Source organism: Vitis riparia, chromosome 14, assembly GCF_004353265.1.
Source record: "Vitis riparia cultivar Riparia Gloire de Montpellier isolate 1030 chromosome 14, EGFV_Vit.rip_1.0, whole genome shotgun sequence".
Taxonomy (NCBI): Eukaryota; Viridiplantae; Streptophyta; class Magnoliopsida; order Vitales; family Vitaceae; genus Vitis; species Vitis riparia.
This window is the reverse complement of record NC_048444.1, coordinates 8,231,526-8,253,058: the sequence shown is the minus strand read 5'-3', so window position 1 is coordinate 8,253,058 and position 21,533 is coordinate 8,231,526. Positions and strand designations below refer to the sequence as shown.

The 21,533-nt window shown below is 32.2% G+C and overlaps 1 protein-coding gene and 1 long non-coding RNA gene across 2 annotated transcripts; one reads left to right on the top strand and one right to left on the bottom strand.

The window, feature by feature from the left end:
- Positions 1-2,826: 2,826 nt before the first annotated feature.
- LOC117930867 (protein trichome birefringence-like 19) lies at positions 2,827-6,216 on the bottom strand. The gene is made up of 2 exons (XM_034851627.1): positions 5,544-6,216; positions 2,827-3,835 (listed from the first exon to the last, which is right to left on the bottom strand). Exons 1-2 carry the CDS (start codon positions 6,117-6,119, stop codon positions 3,014-3,016), a joined length of 1,398 nt encoding a protein of 465 aa, XP_034707518.1. The 5' UTR covers positions 6,120-6,216; the 3' UTR covers positions 2,827-3,013.
- A 6,712-nt stretch (positions 6,217-12,928) lies between these two features.
- LOC117930903 lies at positions 12,929-13,762 on the top strand. Its single transcript, XR_004653953.1, has 2 exons — positions 12,929-13,183; positions 13,283-13,762. It is a non-coding gene; the product is annotated as an uncharacterized LOC117930903 (long non-coding RNA).
- The last annotated feature ends 7,771 nt before the right edge of the window (positions 13,763-21,533 follow it).

The window sequence follows — 21,533 nt, the reverse complement described above, 5'->3', positions numbered from 1 at the left end:
CAGTAAAGCTCTAACACATGACCTCTCACCAAAAGGAACTTTGTTACCATGTGAGATTTAAAAGAATCATAGACAAAGGGAGAAAGGAAAAGAAAATGTCTAGAGTTTCTTATTAGGATCATTTAAAAATTAAAATATGTACAAAGCAAATGAAGTTTAAATAGATTTCCAATCAAAAGAAAATGACTAATTTACTCTTACTCCTAAAAAGAAATATAATAATTTTAAAATAGGAAATAGATATAATTTTAACAAATAAATATCTCTAACAAGTAGATGAGAACAACAAGAAGATTATAACAAGATCTTTTCATTTGAACCTTTCTTTGTAGGCTGCGGGGTACCTTAATCGGAATATGTCATATTTATTTCCTAGTTTTACGCTGGCGATGTTGGCTCCAAGACAGCCAAGGTGAAACAAAATTGTTAAGGTAGAAATTAAGGAATCATGGCTAGGAGAACTATGGTGACATGGAGGAGAAGTTTGACTGTGGGATTCCGTAGTACCTTTTCCCCAATGTGAATCAATACACATGAATTTTGAATGATACGATAGGCCTTGAAATGCTCTTAGATTTCTTTCCTTCTTTGGGAATTAAGTTATATCATCGAGCCATGCCCTTCCTTTTCCACATGAATTGATCAAGTTCGTCATGCACGTTGAAATACACTTACAAGCACCCAGCTCATACATATACGTGCCCTTCTCTAGTAAGGATTGACCATTTTTGTACTAAAAAAGAACATGCTAACGTGCCCATCTCTAACATTTATGTAAGGATTGACCTTTCTGCAATAGAAATTAAAGAATATGATAAATGGCGTAATGATCCTCTCTCCGAACAAAAGTTCTTAGAAAAGTGTGAATAAAAGATATTTAAAAAGTTGTGATTTCTTCTTTAATATGTAAATGGAAATAAAAAATTGGGTAATGTATATGATAGTATGGTTCAAAGTCGTTGGTGTCACTTAATATGGTAATTCTCGAGATCCACTTACCTCGATCTTGCATCTATATAATATGCTAGTTAAAAGATTTTAATAATATTCTAAAATACTAAAAATAATTTTTTTAAAAAAATTATAATTAGATGATTTCAACAAATTAATAAATTAGAATTTATCACATTTAATGTTAGCTAAATAATTATAAAAGCATGCTTTAGAATTGGTTCCTAACAATATTAAAAATTAAAGAGTTTTAAAACACTGCCATATATTTTTACACCATGTACCAATTTTAATAGTAATATATCTTGAAAATAAAAATTTCAATGGTTGATAAAAATAATTGTTTTGAAAATGAATCGATTTGGAATTTTTGTATTATAACTCTGAGTTATACCATCGGTTGCCCGAATGATTCATATTTGAGTTGAAACCGAGTTATTATCAAACCATAAGCTATCAACTTGAGTATTAATTGGAGTCATTACAGCCATAATCAAGATAGGTATGACTTGACTGATACATATCGGTGTAGGTATAGCCGAATAGGCCAATATTTTGAATTATAAATGGTAGTGGAAGTAATAAAAAAACTACTTACAACCCTTCCTTTTAGGACTGAATTATTCAACTAATGGTATCTGAAATCCAGTGAACCTTCGATGGAGGAGGATACGAAGGATAAAATCAACCGTCCATTTGGATTATTTTATATAAGAGTGAGTATAATCATGTACTGGTTCACAATGGTTGACTTACAAGTTTGAATCGAATCGTCCATAGGCCTTGGAATTCTTTCCTTCTTTTGAGAAGACCCGTTCGACTGAAGCTAGCAAATAATCATGGCGATTACATCATGGAGCCATGCCCTTTCTTTTCCACATAAATTAATTTATGAAGTTCCTCGTGCACGTTGACATACCTAAAGATCCTCTATCTAAACAAAATTTATTAGAGAAGTGTGAATACTTGAATGGATTTCTTATACAAAATTATTTTCAACCCTTCCTCTTTGTAAATCTCGATTCCTTAGGCAGTCTTTATTTGGATGAAAAATCAAGTATCAGATGAGTTGATTGACGGCAATAATTTGCATTTTTAGTAGGCACCCTTAAATTTTGAATACTATGTATGTAACATATGATATGATTGATGACGAGAATCAAACAAAATAGGTATTTAAAAACTTAAAAAGTAGAGATGACCCCATGAATAAGGCACATAGATCGGACCCACAACACATGAATTATGGCACCCAAATGACCCTATGCTATTATTCTTGTTTGGCTGCGACGAGAGAGTGCGGGCCGCTAGTGGCCTGATGGTTCTATCTTAGCAGGAAATGATAAGATAAAAAAGGCCTCGAGTAGTGCTAGCTCTAAAGAGAAAAACGTGTCACATGGAACAATGTTTCTAAAAGTTCAGGCATCCATGTGTACTCATCGTGCCTCCCAATTGTCTTATGCCATCTGTCATTAAGTGACCCCTGACGTGGCTTCAGAGCTAAGTTTATGATGGCTGTCAGCTGGACTCACTTTCTAGTCAACCCTCCTAGAAGAAACGTTAAAAATTGTTTTCTCTTAAAAGAAAAAGAAAAATATGTAAAAAGTTGATTAAGTCACGTCAACTTTTTACACCATTCAATTGGTTTATAATATTATGAAATTTAAAACTTGGTCGTTGGGGGGTCTTTTCTGTTAATTTAAAACTTCGTAGGTAAGAGTTGGTTTCTTTCAGTGGCTTAATCATCAATTTGCTGAACACTCGAAACTTGCTCAATGATTTAAATTTGTCCAATGATCCTTCAATTATGAAGGCAGCCACTTTCTGCTTTGGAAAAAGCCAAAGGCCAGTTTGGCTGTGTACAAGTTCAAATACTAGATGAGAAGCCAAATTCTTACTATATTTTTAATTAAGATCATAAATAATATTCACTCATATATACCACCACAGCATTTGACAAGAAAAGGAAAAAAAATCAGAGATCCGATGAATCACAGACCCTAATTAAAAGACACCAATTACTAAAGCCTTGAAGATAAAAAATGAACTAAAATAAATAAACCTATTGGACTTTCATCCTTTTCACCTTAGAATGAAGCTTTTCCTCATATTTTCTGGTGCCCTCCATCTTCAGCATCTCAAGCAAGAAATCACTCCATGAGTCAATGGGGCCAGGCAGGCACCAGTGGACACAGTCATTATACAATGTCACATTAGCGTTTGGCCAGTGTCCGTATCTGCTAGGATGCCCATCTGGTCTCAACCACATAGCCTGTGTCGTGTCAAGCAACCTAAACTTCAACCCCCTCTTCAACCCTACCCTTTCTGCAGCCCTATACTCCTCTATCTGGGTCATGTACAGCTCCAAATTTGGCCCCTCCATTGTAGTCTCATTGCTCATAAAAGGCCTCGTCCTTACACAGTTGCCTCCCTTGTTCCATAACCCATTTTCAAAGTGTGAAGGCGAAAAGGTTCGAAGAATCGTCATGCCCTTGAAGTTTTTGTTGCTGTTAATGGCTTTGAACACTGTTCTGAAAGCCTTTCGATAGCCGTAGTAAACTGTGAGGTCGGTGACATTTTCTTGGAGGCAGTAGTAGCAGCCGGACACCCGGCTGTTCTCGTAGAACATGGTTGGACGGTAGAACCATTGGCCAGCAGAGATGATAAGGTAGTCAAATTCCTCCATCTGATTTGTCCATGCCTCATCCAACTCATCAAGATAGAGGTTGAAGAGACCGGTCTGGGTTGGACCACCTGGGTCTGCTAATTTGGTTTTTATCAGAAAGGGTGTCCAGAAACTGGCCATGGTGAAGTTGTAGTCCGTGTACCTCCACCTTTTGAAATTTTCGTCTGTTGTGTACGAAACATCAATGGGGTACACTACCTGAACCAGCAAGGAAAATGTAGTACTGTAAGAAAGGAAAATTACCCAAGATTGAAAGATATTATAATATTCACACTCATGGACAGTCACGGACCCGGTACCAAAACGACATGAAGTTTTCTTTTGAAGGTGTAACTTTACTTTATTGCACCTCAGAAAAGAAAAAAAGTTGAAAAAGGAACATCTTTTTTTCTGTGTAAAAGAACACATACAGATCAATTATTTCTTAGATTCCTGTACAAGGAAGATAAAATATCACTCTCTCTGTTGGGTGTCCCACCTCAACGTCAGTGATATTATCTTTAAAATAATATAATGAGCGCATAGTGGTTGGGGGGTTTCAGCCACCAAATCTGTGTAAGGAGGACAATTGCTTTTGATAAGGATTTAGAAAAAGGAGCAGATAAAAAAGGAGGGGGCCATGTTATTGCTAGCTAAGCTTAGATTCCCTAAAGCTTGTCGTGAAGTTCAATGCAGATATACGTGAGTGAAGGAGGTAGCCGGAAAGGAGCAATCATACCTCAACTAACTTGACTTTTCTGCAAAAATAGTCGAATTTTCAAAAGAACAATCTGACAAAACATAAGCTGGCAAAACGTCTACTTTCAATTTTGTGCTGGGTCTTCCTTTGTTATCAAAAACATTGTGTGTGTGTGTTTGTGTTTGTGTGTGGGCTTCCCCCTTCTTTTGTTCCAAATTCTACTATCATATGATGGCATCCGGCTGTCCTACACCAAATGTGGGCATACCATATCAAGCCTGTTCAAAACTAAATCAGTGCAGATGATGGAAAACATCATCACTTCTACTATGAACCACATAGATGTTGATTGGTGACCCCCTTTCAATTTTCATCCTCTACCGTTACTTTATCAAACTTCTCAAGGTGTCAGAAAATCAAACAATATTCAATTGGTGCAAATAAAATGTGAAGCACATCTTCACAAGAATTAAAAATTCCACCGGGTAAATCATAGGTTTCGCCGCCATGCCCCCTTTTAAAAAGAATGATAATAATAATTTTTTGGGTTATTGTTAAAAATAATATTATGAAAAGAAGGGGACTTAATTTAACCCAAGAAAGAAAGGGTCAGAACAAACTTTCACTCTTCTACATGTGGTACGCCACCTACTTTACTCTAATAAAAATAAGTTAGCCATCGTTTTCAGATTCAGAACTGACGACTAGGCTTTTATTAAATTATTTAAGGAAGAGTCTGTCGGCTTAAGTAATACAAACTTCATAATAAAAATGGTTTTGAAAATTTGAAATTTGAACAAATTCTTTTGTAAAAAGGATGTAAGTATTATTTGTATGCATGTGGCTGCATGGAAATTTCAAATGGCTCCAATTATTACTTGCCATGTGAGATTCTACGTGGCAAGCCTATGCCACCCCAACTGAAAATTCTTTGTTTGAAAGGCAAATAACTCATTAGCACAGTAATGGCAAGGTATTGTATTAGGTGATGATGAAAGATTTTACCTAAACCTTGAATTTTGTGGTTAACTAATCTTGGCTTGACCAAATCAATTTAAACTGGAAATGGGGGAGAGAGTAGTTGATTAAGGATCAAAACCTATAAAATATGGGACATAGTTTAAAATAGTGATTTAAAAATAATAATAAAAAAAGCATGAAAAAGTAATTTTGAGATAGTAAAATTATGTGAATAAAGATAATGTTTGAAAGGGCAGAAGGGCATACCCTGGATAAGAGGCACATCAAGGACTGCATATGGTTTCTGGCCACAGAATCCCCAACAAAGGCCAAGGTCTTATCTCTCATGAGTTCGAGGAACTGGGCTGGGTTGAAGATGGGTAGCTCGCACCCATCTGGTTTCCATCTCCATTTCATGAAGTCCAGGTCTGGCCTTCCATATTTCATGCAGTTTTGATGCTCGTGGATCGCCCAACAGGTCGTGTTGATGTAGTATGGCGCCTTGGGATTCCGAATCCATTCTCCAGTGAATATGTCGCACTTCTTCACTGTTGGTTCTTCTACGCTTATGGGGTCATCCTCCAATGGAGTATTGACATGTGAAGAGGATGGTTGACTTGAAAAAGGAGAAGAAGAAGAAGAAGAAGAAGGGGAAGAGGAAGAAGAAGAAGAAGAAGAAGAAATATTTTTCAAAAGAAATAAAGGGTACCCTAGCAAAGGGTAGTAGAGTGGGATAATTGTGAGGAGAACCAGGGCTAGTGTTACCAGAAGCACCACCTTTGGAGTCTTCTGTAGGGTGTGGCATTTCCCATATGGAAGAATGTCACTCCCTTGGAGCTTCATTGGAGAGATGGACAGAAAGAGAAAAGTTGAAAAATAATTTGGGCATGAAGTAGGAAAAGAGAGGTAGCTGAACACATATGTTGAAGGAGAAGGTGGTGGGGAGATTTTATATGGATTAGTTGAACAAAGATGCCAATGTAAACTGATCATCTACAGGCTCCATCCAATGGGCCTGGGAATTTCATAATATTTGATCATGACCCCACATATTTTAGCAATATTCCCCAATTATATGAGAAGCATATGTGTTGAACCTCTTTGCCACAACATCTTTTGGATTAACCCACCTGGATTTTCATTTATTTTCTTTGCTCCATTATTGTATTTGTTGAATCTTTTGGTCCATTTCTTTACTCTGGGTTAGATTTTTATTTGGGATATTCAAAAGATTTTTTTGAACTTTTTGCCCCCACTCAAAGGTACAGTTTTCCAACCATTATTTACCGCATTGCCCATAAATACCACACTCAGTATAAGTCACAGTACAATCTTGAATCCTTAATTATAATCTCAGTGACCTTAATGTGCATTTAAGATCTTTTCAAGGTATATTATTATCAAGAGACATTAAAAATTGTTACATGTTTTTTCCTTAGATTACTTCTTTTGTTATACAAGGCATTATTAAAAAAATATTACTCTAAAAATTCTTTTAAAATAATCATGCACCCCCAAATCACCTAAATTTTGTAAATTTAATAATAAATAAATAAATCTAAATGTAAATAAGAAGGCAATTAAGCAGAAAGAGTGAAGGCACAGGCATTTATTTACCAAGCATTTGAGGGATGCTTCTCACCCAACTCATGATTTGAGGTTTGTTTATTTCTAATTAATTATTCCTTTGGTCAGTCCAACTCACAAGTGCTACTCGCCAACCACCAACTACATACATTTGGAAACCTTTGCGTGTGGTTCTCTTGCATGTGGGCATTCCTGTTTGAGTATACTCACTAGAAATCATTGTAAATCCTTCTATGATTTTTGAATCCTAGCCCTTTGATCATTCCTGATTAGTCCTAGTTGCTGATGAGTAGTGAGTAGAACTTTCTGTGAATTTTCAATACCCAAAAGGGTTTTCATTCTTAATTAGTCTCTCTCATACAGGATTCTCTTTCTTTGAAAATTTTATTCTTTGTCCTCTCATAAAGGATTCTCTTTTTAAAAATTTCCATTACCAAACGGTCAAATTCCTATTTCCTTTTCTTTTAATTTGTCGGTGTTTTCAAATTTTCCTGCTTACATTCTTAACCAATTTTCCAAGTTTACATTCTCCACACATGTGATAACTAAAATCTTAAACCATTTGCCTTTTTTCCCTTTCTTTTTGTTCTCTAAAGCAATTAGTTGCTGACAACAAGAGATTCCCACGAAAGCAAAAAGAAAAAAAGGAACAGAAAAGAAAAAAAAAAAACCAACACCACTGAGAATGTGATTAAGAGGGAGATGAGGTTGGTAATGGATTATAATCATGCTTTCACATCACTAATTCAATGCTTTCTTCAGATCACTGTTGATGATGCTTTTGGTGGCAAATAAAGATGGCCTTTAGTTCATTTATCTGACCCAAATTAATAGACTAGATGATAAAAATGTTGAACAAAAATGAAATTGATTAATTACTAATAGTATTTGGCCGCCTTGATAGTTGTTAGATTGTCATTTAATGGAATAGAAATATTATTTTTTGGTCTTCCTCTAGGTGGGTACGGTGTTACATCATGTATTTGCAACATATTCTAATTGGAACATTCAATCGCTATGTTTTTAAATTTGTTATGAAAATGACATGGTGGAATAGTGTCGGTGCCACCTAATTAATTGGAGATTAATTTTAAGCTAAAGTTATTAGGGAATAATAGAGATCGTCAATTCTTTTGGATTTGACAGAGTAGGCAAAGGAATATTCCAACTCCAATTTGAGTGATTGAATTTGATTAGCGTGATTAAACTAGTTGGTTTGGCTGTGCTTTATCAGAATTAGTGGATAAGTATGGGTTATTGAGGCCCATCAAAGGCCCATTTTTTTTTTATTATTATTTAACAGCAAGGCTGAATCCTATTCAATAATTAGGATTGGATTATACACCATTGTGGGCTTACCATTTTTGTGGTAAGAAGATTTGTCATGCATCCTAAATCAGAGCCAAGCCACCCAAAAAGGTAAGCGTGTATGTGATCTGGGCCAGGCTCACTCTTGGTAGGCCCAGACCCAGCCTGGTTTGGGCTCAAACTGGGCTATTGAGCCAACCCAGCTTTGGGCTGAAGGTTACAATTAATTAGTCTCGGAAAAGAAGAAGAAGACAAATGAAAGAGATTAGGTAGATAAGTGGATATATTGAAGGGGATGAAACTCCATAGCACCATCACCACACCTAAATTTAATATTTTTTTGGACAAGTGTTTGTTGCGGGCCTGGTTTTGGGCTATGTCCAAATTTCGTACGTGTATATAGGATGGGCTCGAGATTGAGAAAACAGCTGATTGTGCTTGGGCGGGTGAGAATAATAATCAAATCTTTATCTTGATTAGCGTCTAAGTATGTAGGACCAAAAATGATGTGATTGGCCACAAACTGGCATTGAAAAGAGAAGAAGGATCCTTCCGGGAGACGACCATGCAGACATTGCAACCAAGAATGGTGCGGCTTCCAAAGGCAAAATTCCAAAAATTAGGCCTGAAAGTAGCTTCACATTACATCTCACGCCCGCACGCCCATTCACAGGAGATGTTCCATCCATCAATTGCCCACCACTCCCACCAACCATTGAGTTATTGTTTTCCATCACATTCCACTCCTATTCTGTTTCCATCATCTTCTCCCATCAACTTTCCTGGGTTTTCTCGTTTGTATCCTCCTCTTCTTTTTCCCCTTTGAAAATCATGTATACCTCCCCCAAGCATTGAAACAAGGAACGAATGTAAATTTAATTGTCATATGATATGATATGATATGATATGATATATGACATATGATTATAAAATAATAAATAAGATATATTATGTTGTAATTATATTTAGTTTATTTTTACAAATAAAAAAAATAAAATAGAATATATATATATATATATATATATATATATACACATTATTTTTTAATATTTGATATTTATTTAAATAAAAAAGTATATTCTATTACTATTAAAAATACAAAATTTCTCTTACTTTTATTATATTTATGATTATAATATATAATTTATAAACAAAATTTCTTATGTTATGTTATTCAATATATAAAAATAATATATATTAAATAATCTATATATCATTATTATTTATAAACATTTTTTACCTTTTTATAAACAAAATTTTGATCTTTTAATCAAAATTTTATTTTGTAAAATAAGTATAACAAAAAAATTGAAAATTTCTTTTTAAAAAATAACTTTATATATATAAGATTGATATATTTTACATACAAGGGATATTAAAAAAATGTTTTAAATAAAACTCAAAACATATAATATCTTTACCAAACAAATAATAATTATCCTCGTGATATCAAAATCAATTTCCAGCATTGAGTTTTGTGCATACAAATCTTATATGGTCGAAGGAGCACCTCATATTTGTATAGGAGTTTGTAAATTATGATAATGAAAGTTTTTGAATTTTTTGAATAAACTCTAATTATTATACATTGATAAAAATTTTAGTTTTACGTCTAGGCATTATATGATTAAAGTTATGGATATTTTAATTAATAGATGACCCTTGGTACATGCATAGAATAGGTAGTAGGGTATAGGATAGAGAAACATAGAGATGGTAATGGTCCAACCCTTGTATGGTATTTTTTGAAAAATCCAAAAATAATATAATTTAAGCCGTCTAGATCTGAGTTGAAGAGTTCTATAACATGTGAGAACCAAAGACAAATGATTTACGCTTGAGGGGGGGCCCTTCTGACCTCATTTGACCTAAAACTTCTGAATAAGCTTAGTTTAAGATAGGATTAGGTGGAGCTTGGTTGAAGTTTTCCAGGCTTGGATTATGTTAAATTAGGTTGGCTTCAAGCATCTGGTCAAAGCTGAAGTAAGCCCAGGCAAAAAGTTAGATTGGAGTCATCAAGCCCAAAACCCAATTTATATGAATAGAAGTAAATCAAACTTGATTCAATGAATTTCAGCTTAGAATTGAAGAATGTTGTCGAGGTGGGCCAAATTGGCGAGCTATGTTCTTTATGTCCTTTTTTTGAATTTTGTTTTTTTTTTCCTTGGATGATTGACCTTTTTAGAATATTATAAGTTGAAATAATATCAAAATAATTTTAAATGGCTCAATTTTATATAAGGTCCAAAAAGTTGTCCTATGCTTAGCTAGGTTGAAGCATCGTGAGAACAATTTTCAAAATTGCGGATCTAAGTGAAAACAGGGTAGTTGGTGGTTGAGACGATATATTAAAGTTACTTAGACGGTCATGTCGTCTTGTACTATTGCCTTGTATTGTGTCCAAAATCTTCAAGTGGTATGCCAACCTTTAGATGTAGAATGGGTCATGTTGCCTTGCCATGCCACCTAAAATGTCATTGCGTTCCTCAATTTTCCTCGCTTGCTACACTTTCTTGATATGATCTAGGGCACCCTTTGAGGTCCCATAGTCATCAATATATATAGTACACAAAATTAGGCATTTAGGGAGCACATTTGATGCCAAGGAAACATACCAAGGATATGAATTGCAACCATAATTACGGAATATATAAGCTTAATAAGATATTTCATCAATATTTGACTATTCTTCTCCATAATCGTTACATAGAAATTTGAATATGGCATAACCAGAAATCTACACTGTGTCCTATTTGTGATAAGTAAGAGAAGAAATTAAGGGTCTGTTTGGTTGCTGTTTTTGAAAACTATTTTAGAAAATAATTTTTGAAAATAGTTTTTAAGAACAGTTTTTTATGTTTTCAAGAAAAAAAAAATTATGTTTAGGAACTGAATTCTGTAAAACAGTTTTTGTTCTCGAAAACACAAAAATATGTTTGGTTGAGTTAATAAAAAAAATTTAGAATAAGTAAAACAAAAAAACATATTTGAAAGTTTTTTTTTTTAATTAATAAAGTGTTTTCTTTCATTAACTTGATATTATAACTATATAAATAATTTTCATATGCACAATTCATTTAGATTAAAATAAATTATTCCATTTTGAAATTTTATACCAGTTATAATTTTTTAAAACAAATGATGATTTTGTAACCATGTGTAAGTATATTAATTTCAATAATTTAAGGAAGAAGAAAGGGCTTGCTCATGGGGATGTGGTAGTTGGATGGAACTCACATTTGTGGAAGCATAAAAAGTAATTAGGAAAACATAAAAAGAAGAAAGAGAAAATACAAAAAACAATCTATGTTTTGAACGGTGAAAAAACAATAAAAACATCTTTTTATTGTTATAAAAAAAAATGGTTTTTGACAACACGAAAAACACAAAAAATAAAAACACATCCCCTTCCTCAAACAAGTTTTTGGTATTTTTTATTTTCAATAACAAAAAACAATTCTTGAAAATAGGAACCAAACATACCCTAAAATACTCATATCCCGTCATACAAACTTCATTTCAAAATTGACATCAATGCACATTCTTTATATATATTGTCCAATTATACTTTATCATATCTGTACTATTTCCCTTAAAAAAAAAAAAAAAGCCTAATTTAACATATATATTATTAGTTGTTCATCTTTTGGCAAATTTTCATATGTTTTAATCATTTATTATTATTATTATTATTATTATTTTACACATTTTAATGAAAGATTGCATTGATATCAATAGTCCCCATAATATTTTGCAAAATTGAACTATCAATAACTTTTTTTTCATGAATTCATATTTAATTCTTAAGGTAATTATGAACTACCTAGATAGAATTCGAAATTTTAATTGAGCTTAAATATGAATAAATTAAACTTAGAATGATGTTAAGTGATAAGACTATTTATCTTTTATATACATTATATACATTAAGAATATCTAAAGAATATTTTTTTTTCTTTATAAAAAATAAATATTATGTTAAATATATAGGTAATACCATTACTTTTACCGCTATTACTAGAACCTTTTATCATGGAGATAATAGGAAAAAAAAATCTATTAATATGACATTATATCAATTTATTTATTTTAGTTGTTTATATTCATCTTTATGCAAAAAAAAAAAAAAAAAAAAAATTCAATATTTATAAAATATAATAAAGGCAAATGATAAGATGATGAAATTAACATTTTCGTAATAATGTAATGAATTAATTGGTTAAAAAAATAAAATAATTCTTATATTTATGAATTTAACCCATTTCATGTTTTTATTTGAAAAATAATCAATTTGTGATATAAGTGCTTTGACTATTTCAAATATTTATATGTATATTTTTTAAAAAAGTGATTATTTTTGTTTTTAAATAAGGATATTTTTGTCAAAACAAGATCAAAAAATAAAAAGGGATTAGATTTTTAAAATTGGGTTTTTAATAACTCTTTTAATCAAATAATCCTAATATGATGAATGATTTGAGCGAGAACCATACTTATCGGATAAAAAAATTTATTAAAATTTCCAAAAATACTAAGTTATGGGGTGTGATATAACACGCTGTAAGGAAAAAAGTACCCGTTGAAAAATTACCATTTTCACCTGAAGTAATTAATCTTAATTTTTTTTTTCTAAAGAATGGTTGTACCACCAAGTACCACTACCACCATGGAGATGAAGGAAAAGGGCATTAAAGAGAAATAAGTATTCAGGACCAGTATATAAATGATGCCACCCACAAGTCAGAAGCAGAAGAGTGTTGGTCTCAAATCTCAAGTCTCTTAAAAATTGCGTGGTCCGCCTTCCAAGCCCTTAATGCATTCATTGTGACCTCATTCTCCATTCATTCAAATTTTCTCATCCCCCACCTGGTCGCCTAGTCCTTCCCAACTTCCCTTTCCCTCTCAAATCTCCCAAAAATCTTATCTTCTCTCAACCTCCTCTCTCGTTAACATTTATAACGTTTACTTTTCTCAAACGCCTCATTTTCCTAAACCCCACAATTCCTCCTCAGGTAATTAATTTCTCTCATTTTCTTCTCTTTTCTTTTGGGTTTTCTTTTTGACGACTTTCTGATCATTTTTAATTCTTTATTGATTTTCCATTGTTTAAGAAGGTTTTTCCAGGTTTAGTTGCAAGTATGGTGATGATGGGGTTGGAGAGGTTGCTGGTGAATCTAAAATCAAAGTTGAGGTGTCTGAAAATGAAGAAGCCTTACGATAAGATCGAAAAGAGTGAGAGCATGAGAGTGGAAATTAGGAGCAGGAAGGCCCGGAAGCTCATAGAAGAGACCCTCAAAGTTGCAGACTCTCCCAAGACCAAAAGCTATGCTTTCTGATCATCACTGTGCTTTCATCAATTATTACGAGGCACTGGCTTATAATTTTCCTTTTTTCTCTTTTTCTTTTCCTCTTAGTCTCCGCCATATATGAATAATCATATGATATGGTGGCTTTTCTTCTGTTTTCACTTGTCACATGACCCTTCTCTTTCTCTGTCTCACTCACAACCGTCCATATATGTAAGTTCCAGATCATGAACACATGGTTTATATTCTTACAGGTCGTCTGGCTCCTCTGGATTTTGTTTGTTTGTTTCTTGCTTGTTTTTATTAGTCTAGTTAATTACAAGAACCAAACGAGCCCTTGAAGATCGTGAAGGGTTCTCAAAGTGAGAGCTCCAATTTTGGCCATGGATATTATAATTTGATTTTGGTTAGGCTTTCCGTACACCTATTTGTCATGTGATAAGCCCGCGAGTGTGTAACAAAAATAATAAAACATAAATATTCTTAATCTTATAATTTAAAAATCACACCTCTATAAAACACGTTACTACTAATTAATCAAGTCATAATTCAATAAAAAACATGAATGAAGAGGGATTGTTTCATCATGTTAAAATTCAAGATACAACATGAAGGAAATGAAAGACGAATGGTGCAATGATTGTTGGATGGATCAAGCTTGCTAGGTTCAAGATGGAGGATTTCCATGTAGTACAAATATAACTATAGAATGTGAAAGTCTTCATCTCTTTCTAATAGGTCAAGGCCGGTCACTGACCTAAATAGTGAGCAAAAAAAATGATGATATAGTCACTCACTAGATCAATCATTATCATAAAGCAATATATCCAATGCATTCCAAGCAACTGTCTCATTTTGATTAACACCCGTTTCTTGTCTTCATGTGAAAAAGCTAAATGCTTTATTACAAGAGTATTTTGTTTGGTGCTCCTTTGGTAAAAGAGAATCCAAGATGAGTCGATAGCCATCAAAAGCAACAGCAAATGTTGTCATTATATATAAATTATTTTTATTGTATAGGGATCGAGTATTTGATTTGGAGTTCCTCTTTAGCCGTTTTTGAATTCTACTATACCCTCGGTCCATGCATTAGGATCCTAAAATAATACATCGTGACGTGTTTCGAACAATAGTCTCACATTGATTAACACACATCTCTTGTCTGCATATAGAAAAGCTAATGCTCTAACAGAAGAGTACTTCATCTGCTGAAAAGAGTGAATTTAGGGAATCAAAGAGGAGTCATGGAGAGGACAACAAGTGTATAGACAAAACATGAAAGGCCTACAGCAATTGGCCCATTTAGATGTCATGTGTGTGTCAAGAAAGTGAAGCGAGTGAGATTTGAGGCTGAGGATTGAAGGAAAAGGAGAGTTGGTGGGGATGTGGAATTGTTTTCACATGAAAATGAAGCATGTTTGATGAAGGCTGAGCTTACTGCATATGGTTCATATACATATATATATATATATATGATTAAAACTGTTCATTTCCTCCAAAGCAATCCCACTTTCTTCCCCACTGCATTATATAATTTTGAGTGCAAAGTATGTCCACTGAAATAAAGGTGAAGATGGTCTAGTGCTGATTAAAGTTGCTTTTTAAAGTGTAGGGTAATTGCCTTCTTTTCTTCCCCTCCATATGGTGCTGTTAATTACCATGCTGTTGATTTTTGTATATGTACATGATTAAAGACAACACTTATCAAGGGTGTTTCAATTCATACCTAAAATATTCTTTGATTACACTAAAAGTTTAAAAGTAAAAGTAAAAAACAAAACTTTAGAATATCTTGTTTGAAAATTAATCACTTCTTTATATTGATCTTTTTCCTCTTTCTCATAGCTTCCTTTTTTTTTTTTTTTTAATTCTACTTTTTTATGCTAATATTTTTTTTTAATTTTCTTTGAATATTAGAGTTTTCTTAATTTTAATAAATTCTTAAAAAATTTTATTTTGTAAATTAATGGTAATAATGAAGTCTATAAAATTTTAAAATTATGTATATGAATAATATTAAATTGTATGTCACTTTCTTTAGTTGATGGTTTTAATGGTTTCCTATTTCATAAGATATCATTTTTTTTTCCTTACTTTTAATAAGAATAAAAGCATATTTTCTATGATTTTGTTGTATTAATATTTTCTTTTTTATAAAAACCTATTTTTTCAAATAAGTTAAAATTATTTGTCCAAATAAATTAATTTAACTAAACTTGTTTGATTATGTTTTGAGAGGACAATATTTGCTAAAATATTAAGTTTCTACACTTAACAAAAAATAAAAATAAACTCACCATTTTTACATGAGGCAAATCATTATTTTAATTGAAAAATAAAATTTTATTATCAATTGAAAACAAACAAATATCTAATGTTTCTCCTCATGTTAGCAATGCTAATGAAGTTACAAATCAAGTAGAGTTTTTGAAAAACCTAAGATCAACGAGGTAACACCTAGAAGAGAGGTGAATGAGTGGTTTTTTAAATATTATAATATGAGGGTTGAGATTTTAAACCCAATCTAACACGTGAAAGAGATTTAAACTTCTTTAACATTTATTAAACATTGATAGATTAAAGATATCAATGAAAATTCAATCACATACAAAAGACAAAGATTTTTACATGGAAAATCTTCATACTAACTGTGGAAATAAATAAAAAATCATAGGATCTAAGATTTCAAATCAAACATCTATCATTTGAGATTAAGATAAACATATTTGCTTACATGCTTATCTAAAGACTTACTCTCCAATACCTATATCATAATATGCATCTGCAAGGTAGCATATTAAATGCTCCAATGGATTCACTTTAACCATTGAGAGGGATGCAGGTTCTTCAATAACCCATAATTCGAATGTACAAATTGTTGAGAGTTGTTTTGGGAATGATAGGATAAGTTAGGGTTTTCTTTTTTAAGAAGCATACAAACCTAAAACACATTTAGGTAAGGTATATGTAGGCTCAAGAGCCTAGAAGGTTGTAAACGAAATTTTCTTAAAAAATAAAATCTCAACTTTCCACAAATTAGTTAAAACATTTTAGCTCAATTGTAAAACTTTTGATACAACCCTACCTTATCAAATAACTAACTTGTCTTTATTTAAACCTTTTCAAACTTACCTTTGATAGTCCAATTGATTAAATGACAACCTTAAATCTTCAATGGAGAGTAAGTCATTATCTAAAAAGATTCTATGCCAAAATGAAAACAAACAAAATTATCAACAACAAAAACAAAATATAATGTCCTAACAATCTCTCTCTTTAGCAATTTTGTGACAAAACAAAGTTACATAAACCCTCCAAAACTCTCAAAGGGAGTTTACATAACACTTAGTAATGCTTGTATACACCTATTCAATTGACCACGTACAAAAGATAAAACTATTCATCCAATAGTGCTAAATATCTCTATACTTGCAACCTACACACACCACACAATAAATACCCAAGGTAAAGCTATGTGTGGGAAATGATATAAACAACGAAACCAAATTAGGATAATAGGAAAAACAAATCAAGATTGCAAGTCATGCACACATGTGAACTAATTGAAATCATCGAAATTAATCTTATCTCTCCCTTTTTGTTGCAAAATATGACAAAGAAAAAAAAACAACAAATATCCATAGATAGATAAAATAAAAAAAATTATGGATACAAGAGATAATGAAATAAGAAGTATACATCTAAATCAAGTAAGTTGAACAATAAAGAGAAGATTGAGTCTACATGGCTTTAATGTACACAAAATTGAAGAAAAACCATTGATAAAGCCAAAAAATTCAACTTAGGGCTCAATTTAACTGAATAAACTTGAAAAATTAGAAAGAACAATAATAAATCAAATAAAAGATCTAGAGAAAAGTTTCAATCAAATAAAACCAAGGCGGTCTCCTTGTTTCTGTGGAAGACAGTCTCTTTGTTTCTATGGGGAGTGGTCTCCTTGGGTCCAAGAGACGTGGATTCGATTTGATGGTTGAAATATTAGACAAGAGCACTGAGATCTTTCTTACTAAATCTAAATAGAATTATTAATCACAATCTCAATTTGGAAAGAAGATCAATATAAATCAAAGTATGCGAAGGCCAAAATGAACCAAAGGTATTAATTTTCAAGGGAATCAATTTACTGTCTAATTCTATATTTTGAATTTGAATTCTTAGGAGCTATAAAACCATGTAATGACCTAATTAATTCACATTCAGTCAATTTGGCCTAAGTTCTTTGGATTTCTATCAAACATGACATTTTTTTTTTATCTATATACAATACAACTATTCTACTTCAGGTGTTGCTACCAGATCTACCTTTATATATTCTTCATTTCTGCTTTACTTTTTCACTCTCTTAAGGGACAGTGAGAGGGACCTTGATTAGGCCTTAGTTTCTCACTTAAGGGAGCATTTGTATAGATGATCTCCCGCTAGGGTGTTTCATTAATGTGGAGCGTAAAGAGTTATATTATAATCGCTTCCATGAGATAGAGTTAAGGTTGAGCATGATGTCACAGAATTAGTATTTTCCTAAACTCATGTAGTACTTAGACAAGTCAAGACCCTTGATCTTGTTAAGTTAGCCTTAATCCCGATGCTTAACTTGCTAGGTTAAGATACACCCGACTTAGAAGCTTTAGAGGGTATAATATGCAACACTTAAATAATAGAAGCTTTATTGCTCAAAGGAAGCTTTACAAGTGCTTTAGAACTCAATTGGTTGGTTGGTTAGGTTCTTGGGTGGTGCCTTGTCCAAATGAGGGTCTCACCTATTTATAAGCACCTTAGGAAGTTTCTGGAACCTTAGAGGGTTCCTTACAAATCAAGAATAATCTAGAACATCCTACACAATTCTATGTACAAGCCTAGGTACAAGAATATACAAGGGATCCCTAGAATTCTCTAAAAAGCCTTGGACTCCTCTCATATCTTCCACCATACTGTAGAAATGTGTGGACATCTTTAGGCATCTCTAGAACCTTCCACACTCTTCCCACCAATGGCTTAGTGTAGATGGCTTTAGGAGTCTTTAGAAGCTTCCTACCCTCTATATAACCCTCATGGGGAGGGTCATTTGAAGCATCTTGTGACACTGAGCACTTCTTGCCATCTTTTTAGGACACAATGATCCCTTGTATCATGAAAGAACACCAACAACAGTCTTTAGCTTCCCTGATTGGAGCTACATACCCATATTATTTTTTAATGTTCTATGCAATCATCTATTCTATTACCCCTTATATTTTCTTTCAAGTCATTGTGTATTTTGCCATTCTAGTTTCTACTAAATCAGTTCGTTAGCCCTTACACCTTCATCCATTTATTGGAACCATTTCGTATTTTTCTCTAAAGGTTCATAGTAAGTGGTTATGATATCTGCAAATTTGAAATGATCTTATATAGGGAGTTTATGTTTAGTCTTATTATGTCTTATTATCTCACATATCTTGTTGGATGTTGGGTTTGGCATCTAACATAAGGTTGAGGTGTTAGGTTAACGTGCTCACATCAATGAGGGCTCTTGGTCTAAGCATATCAGACATATTAAAGAAGTAATCAAAATACCTACTACTGACGAGGAGGATGAGATACAAGTGGTTGAGCAGGGTAGTGAGTGACATGGCCCTAGGACTTAAGGACGAGGGAGTTAAGTTTATGTTAGTAGTTCTTGAGACTTGGTTGTTCCATCTCAACTCATCGAGGGTTCATTGTCATCAATCAATTGTGAGTTCACATTGATTCACACATTGATGAGGTTAAAGCCTATTTTGTTGCTCATTGGGATGCTTAGGTGACTCTACTTCAATCTCGTATGGATGTCCTCTTTGATAGTCCCAACATGTGGACGACTGAATTACTTTTGTATGATCGTTGGTTATTAATTCTCAACTAAGCTCAAGCTCTCGTGGCTTTCCACCTCTTGATAGTTCTAGCTAGCTTCTTTTGGGATGTATTAATTATATATGTTCGGCTAGATTTTTGGATGCGTTTTTATGATATTATGATGATCCTTATATGTTTTGGATATATTTTGGCTTTTGAATGTATCCTGAACATCATTATATACATACAGCTTCTTTGGTCATGTGTTCTTTATCTTTTCATCCTTCGTCAGTTTTGTGATAAAAGAGGAGATGTTGTATACTTGTTTAATTTGATTTATTGCTTAATGTTATGGTTCAAGATTGCTTCACATGGATCATTATATTACCATCAATTAGACTTTAGGCTATAACTATATTGCCTTTTTATCAATTTTTTTTTTCGAACACTACTTTTCACAAGTATTATTATTTAAGTATATGTAGGATCACAAGTTTAATTTTAATCTTCAAGAATTTTCAAGTCTAGCATCTTTGAGTTGAAAATTAGACCTTAGAATGTTTAGTTGAAACATGAGCAAAATTGAGTGATATGCAAACTTCATTTGAGAGTATTGGGAAGTTATGTAATGTATATTTTGTTGCAAAATTGCTAAAAAGGGAGATTGTTAGGTTATGTAGTTAAGTCAGATTAATTTTGTTCCATTCCTCTTAGATTAGGACCCTATATACATTCCTATGATTTACACTACCTACAGAGGCTCAAGGTAACTATAGGATCAACTTTGGATGATATAGGTAAGTATTATTGAGTGTATAAATGATAATGATGTTTAAAAGGCATAAAGTGCACAAAGGGAAAATTGAGTAAAAAAAAAAATGATAATAATAATTGAAATAGGAAATTTTTGAAGGAGTGCTCAATCTCCCTTGAATGGTCATAATTTTTTATTTTTTTATTTGGTGCAAATTTTAGCTAGTTTCAAATTTGTTCCTATTTCCAATTTCAACTTTGGTAAACTAAGTTTTCTAAATTGAGTCAAATTATATATATATATATATATATATGTCGTATATTGTGTGTTTTCATATTTTATGTGCCTAAGCATTACATCATTATCCTTTGTCCTTAACTCAAAGCTCAAAAGATTTCATCTTTGTTCGTAAGGTCGTGGCAGTAGGATAACATCCCCTTAAGGATTTAAGGACTCCACTAAAAAATACAAAGCTATTGCATTGTGGATATGAGGATAAATATAGGTATTAATAGTGTAAATCTCAAGAAAAGTAGTGACTATCAAGTAAACAAGTATACTTATTTTCCATATTCACTTGATTTAGCTCTGTAATTTCTTAAACCCCTGGTTTTTAGACCTACAATGTCTCTGAGAGCCTTTGTGAATGATTTTCCATATAAACCACTTGTCAATTAGTGCAATTGAAAATTTCAGGATTAACTCATAATTAATATTCTAATCAAAGAATTGGAAAAAAAATTTAAAGTTGAATATTTGAGCTAATATTTAAGAATTATCTATTCCCCCAAACTAGGCAATTCCATGACATAAGATCTCAAAATTTCAATTTATATTAATGTCTACTTTATTTAGACAATTTAAACGAGTAAACATGTATCTCTTTCATATTACCTAGGGTGTTCCTTCGCTTAAAATAAGCACAATTTATAATTAACTCTTGGATAAAAAAATTTCACTAATTTAAGTCTCATTTGGATACAATTTTTGTTGTTCGTTTTTTAAATTAAAAAATAGCAATAACTTGTATATAATAATTAACAGAAATTCTTCTACAAAATAAAAAATATATATATCATATGTTCTTAAAAATCACTTTTAAAAATTTTAAAATTATAGATAGTGAAATTTCCTAACACCTAAATTTTTTTAAAAAAAATTAAAAACCCATTACCTTTTTAACATAAGTCTTTTGCTGAGTTATCATATTTGATATAGAAGTTATTATTATTGTTTATTTTTAAAAATAGAACATAAGAAGTGTATTAAAACAAACACTTAACGTGCAATTATCTGATTTTGATGGTCGAATTTGATTACTACTCAAAAAGTGCTATTTCATAGCTTGTAATAAACTCTTTTAAACACTTTTGAGTAGTAGTTATCACATTTTAACCCAATTAACATATTAAGGACCCCTGCAATCAATTCTAATCAAATTGTGTTAAGTTTTGGTGTTTTGATAGCTTT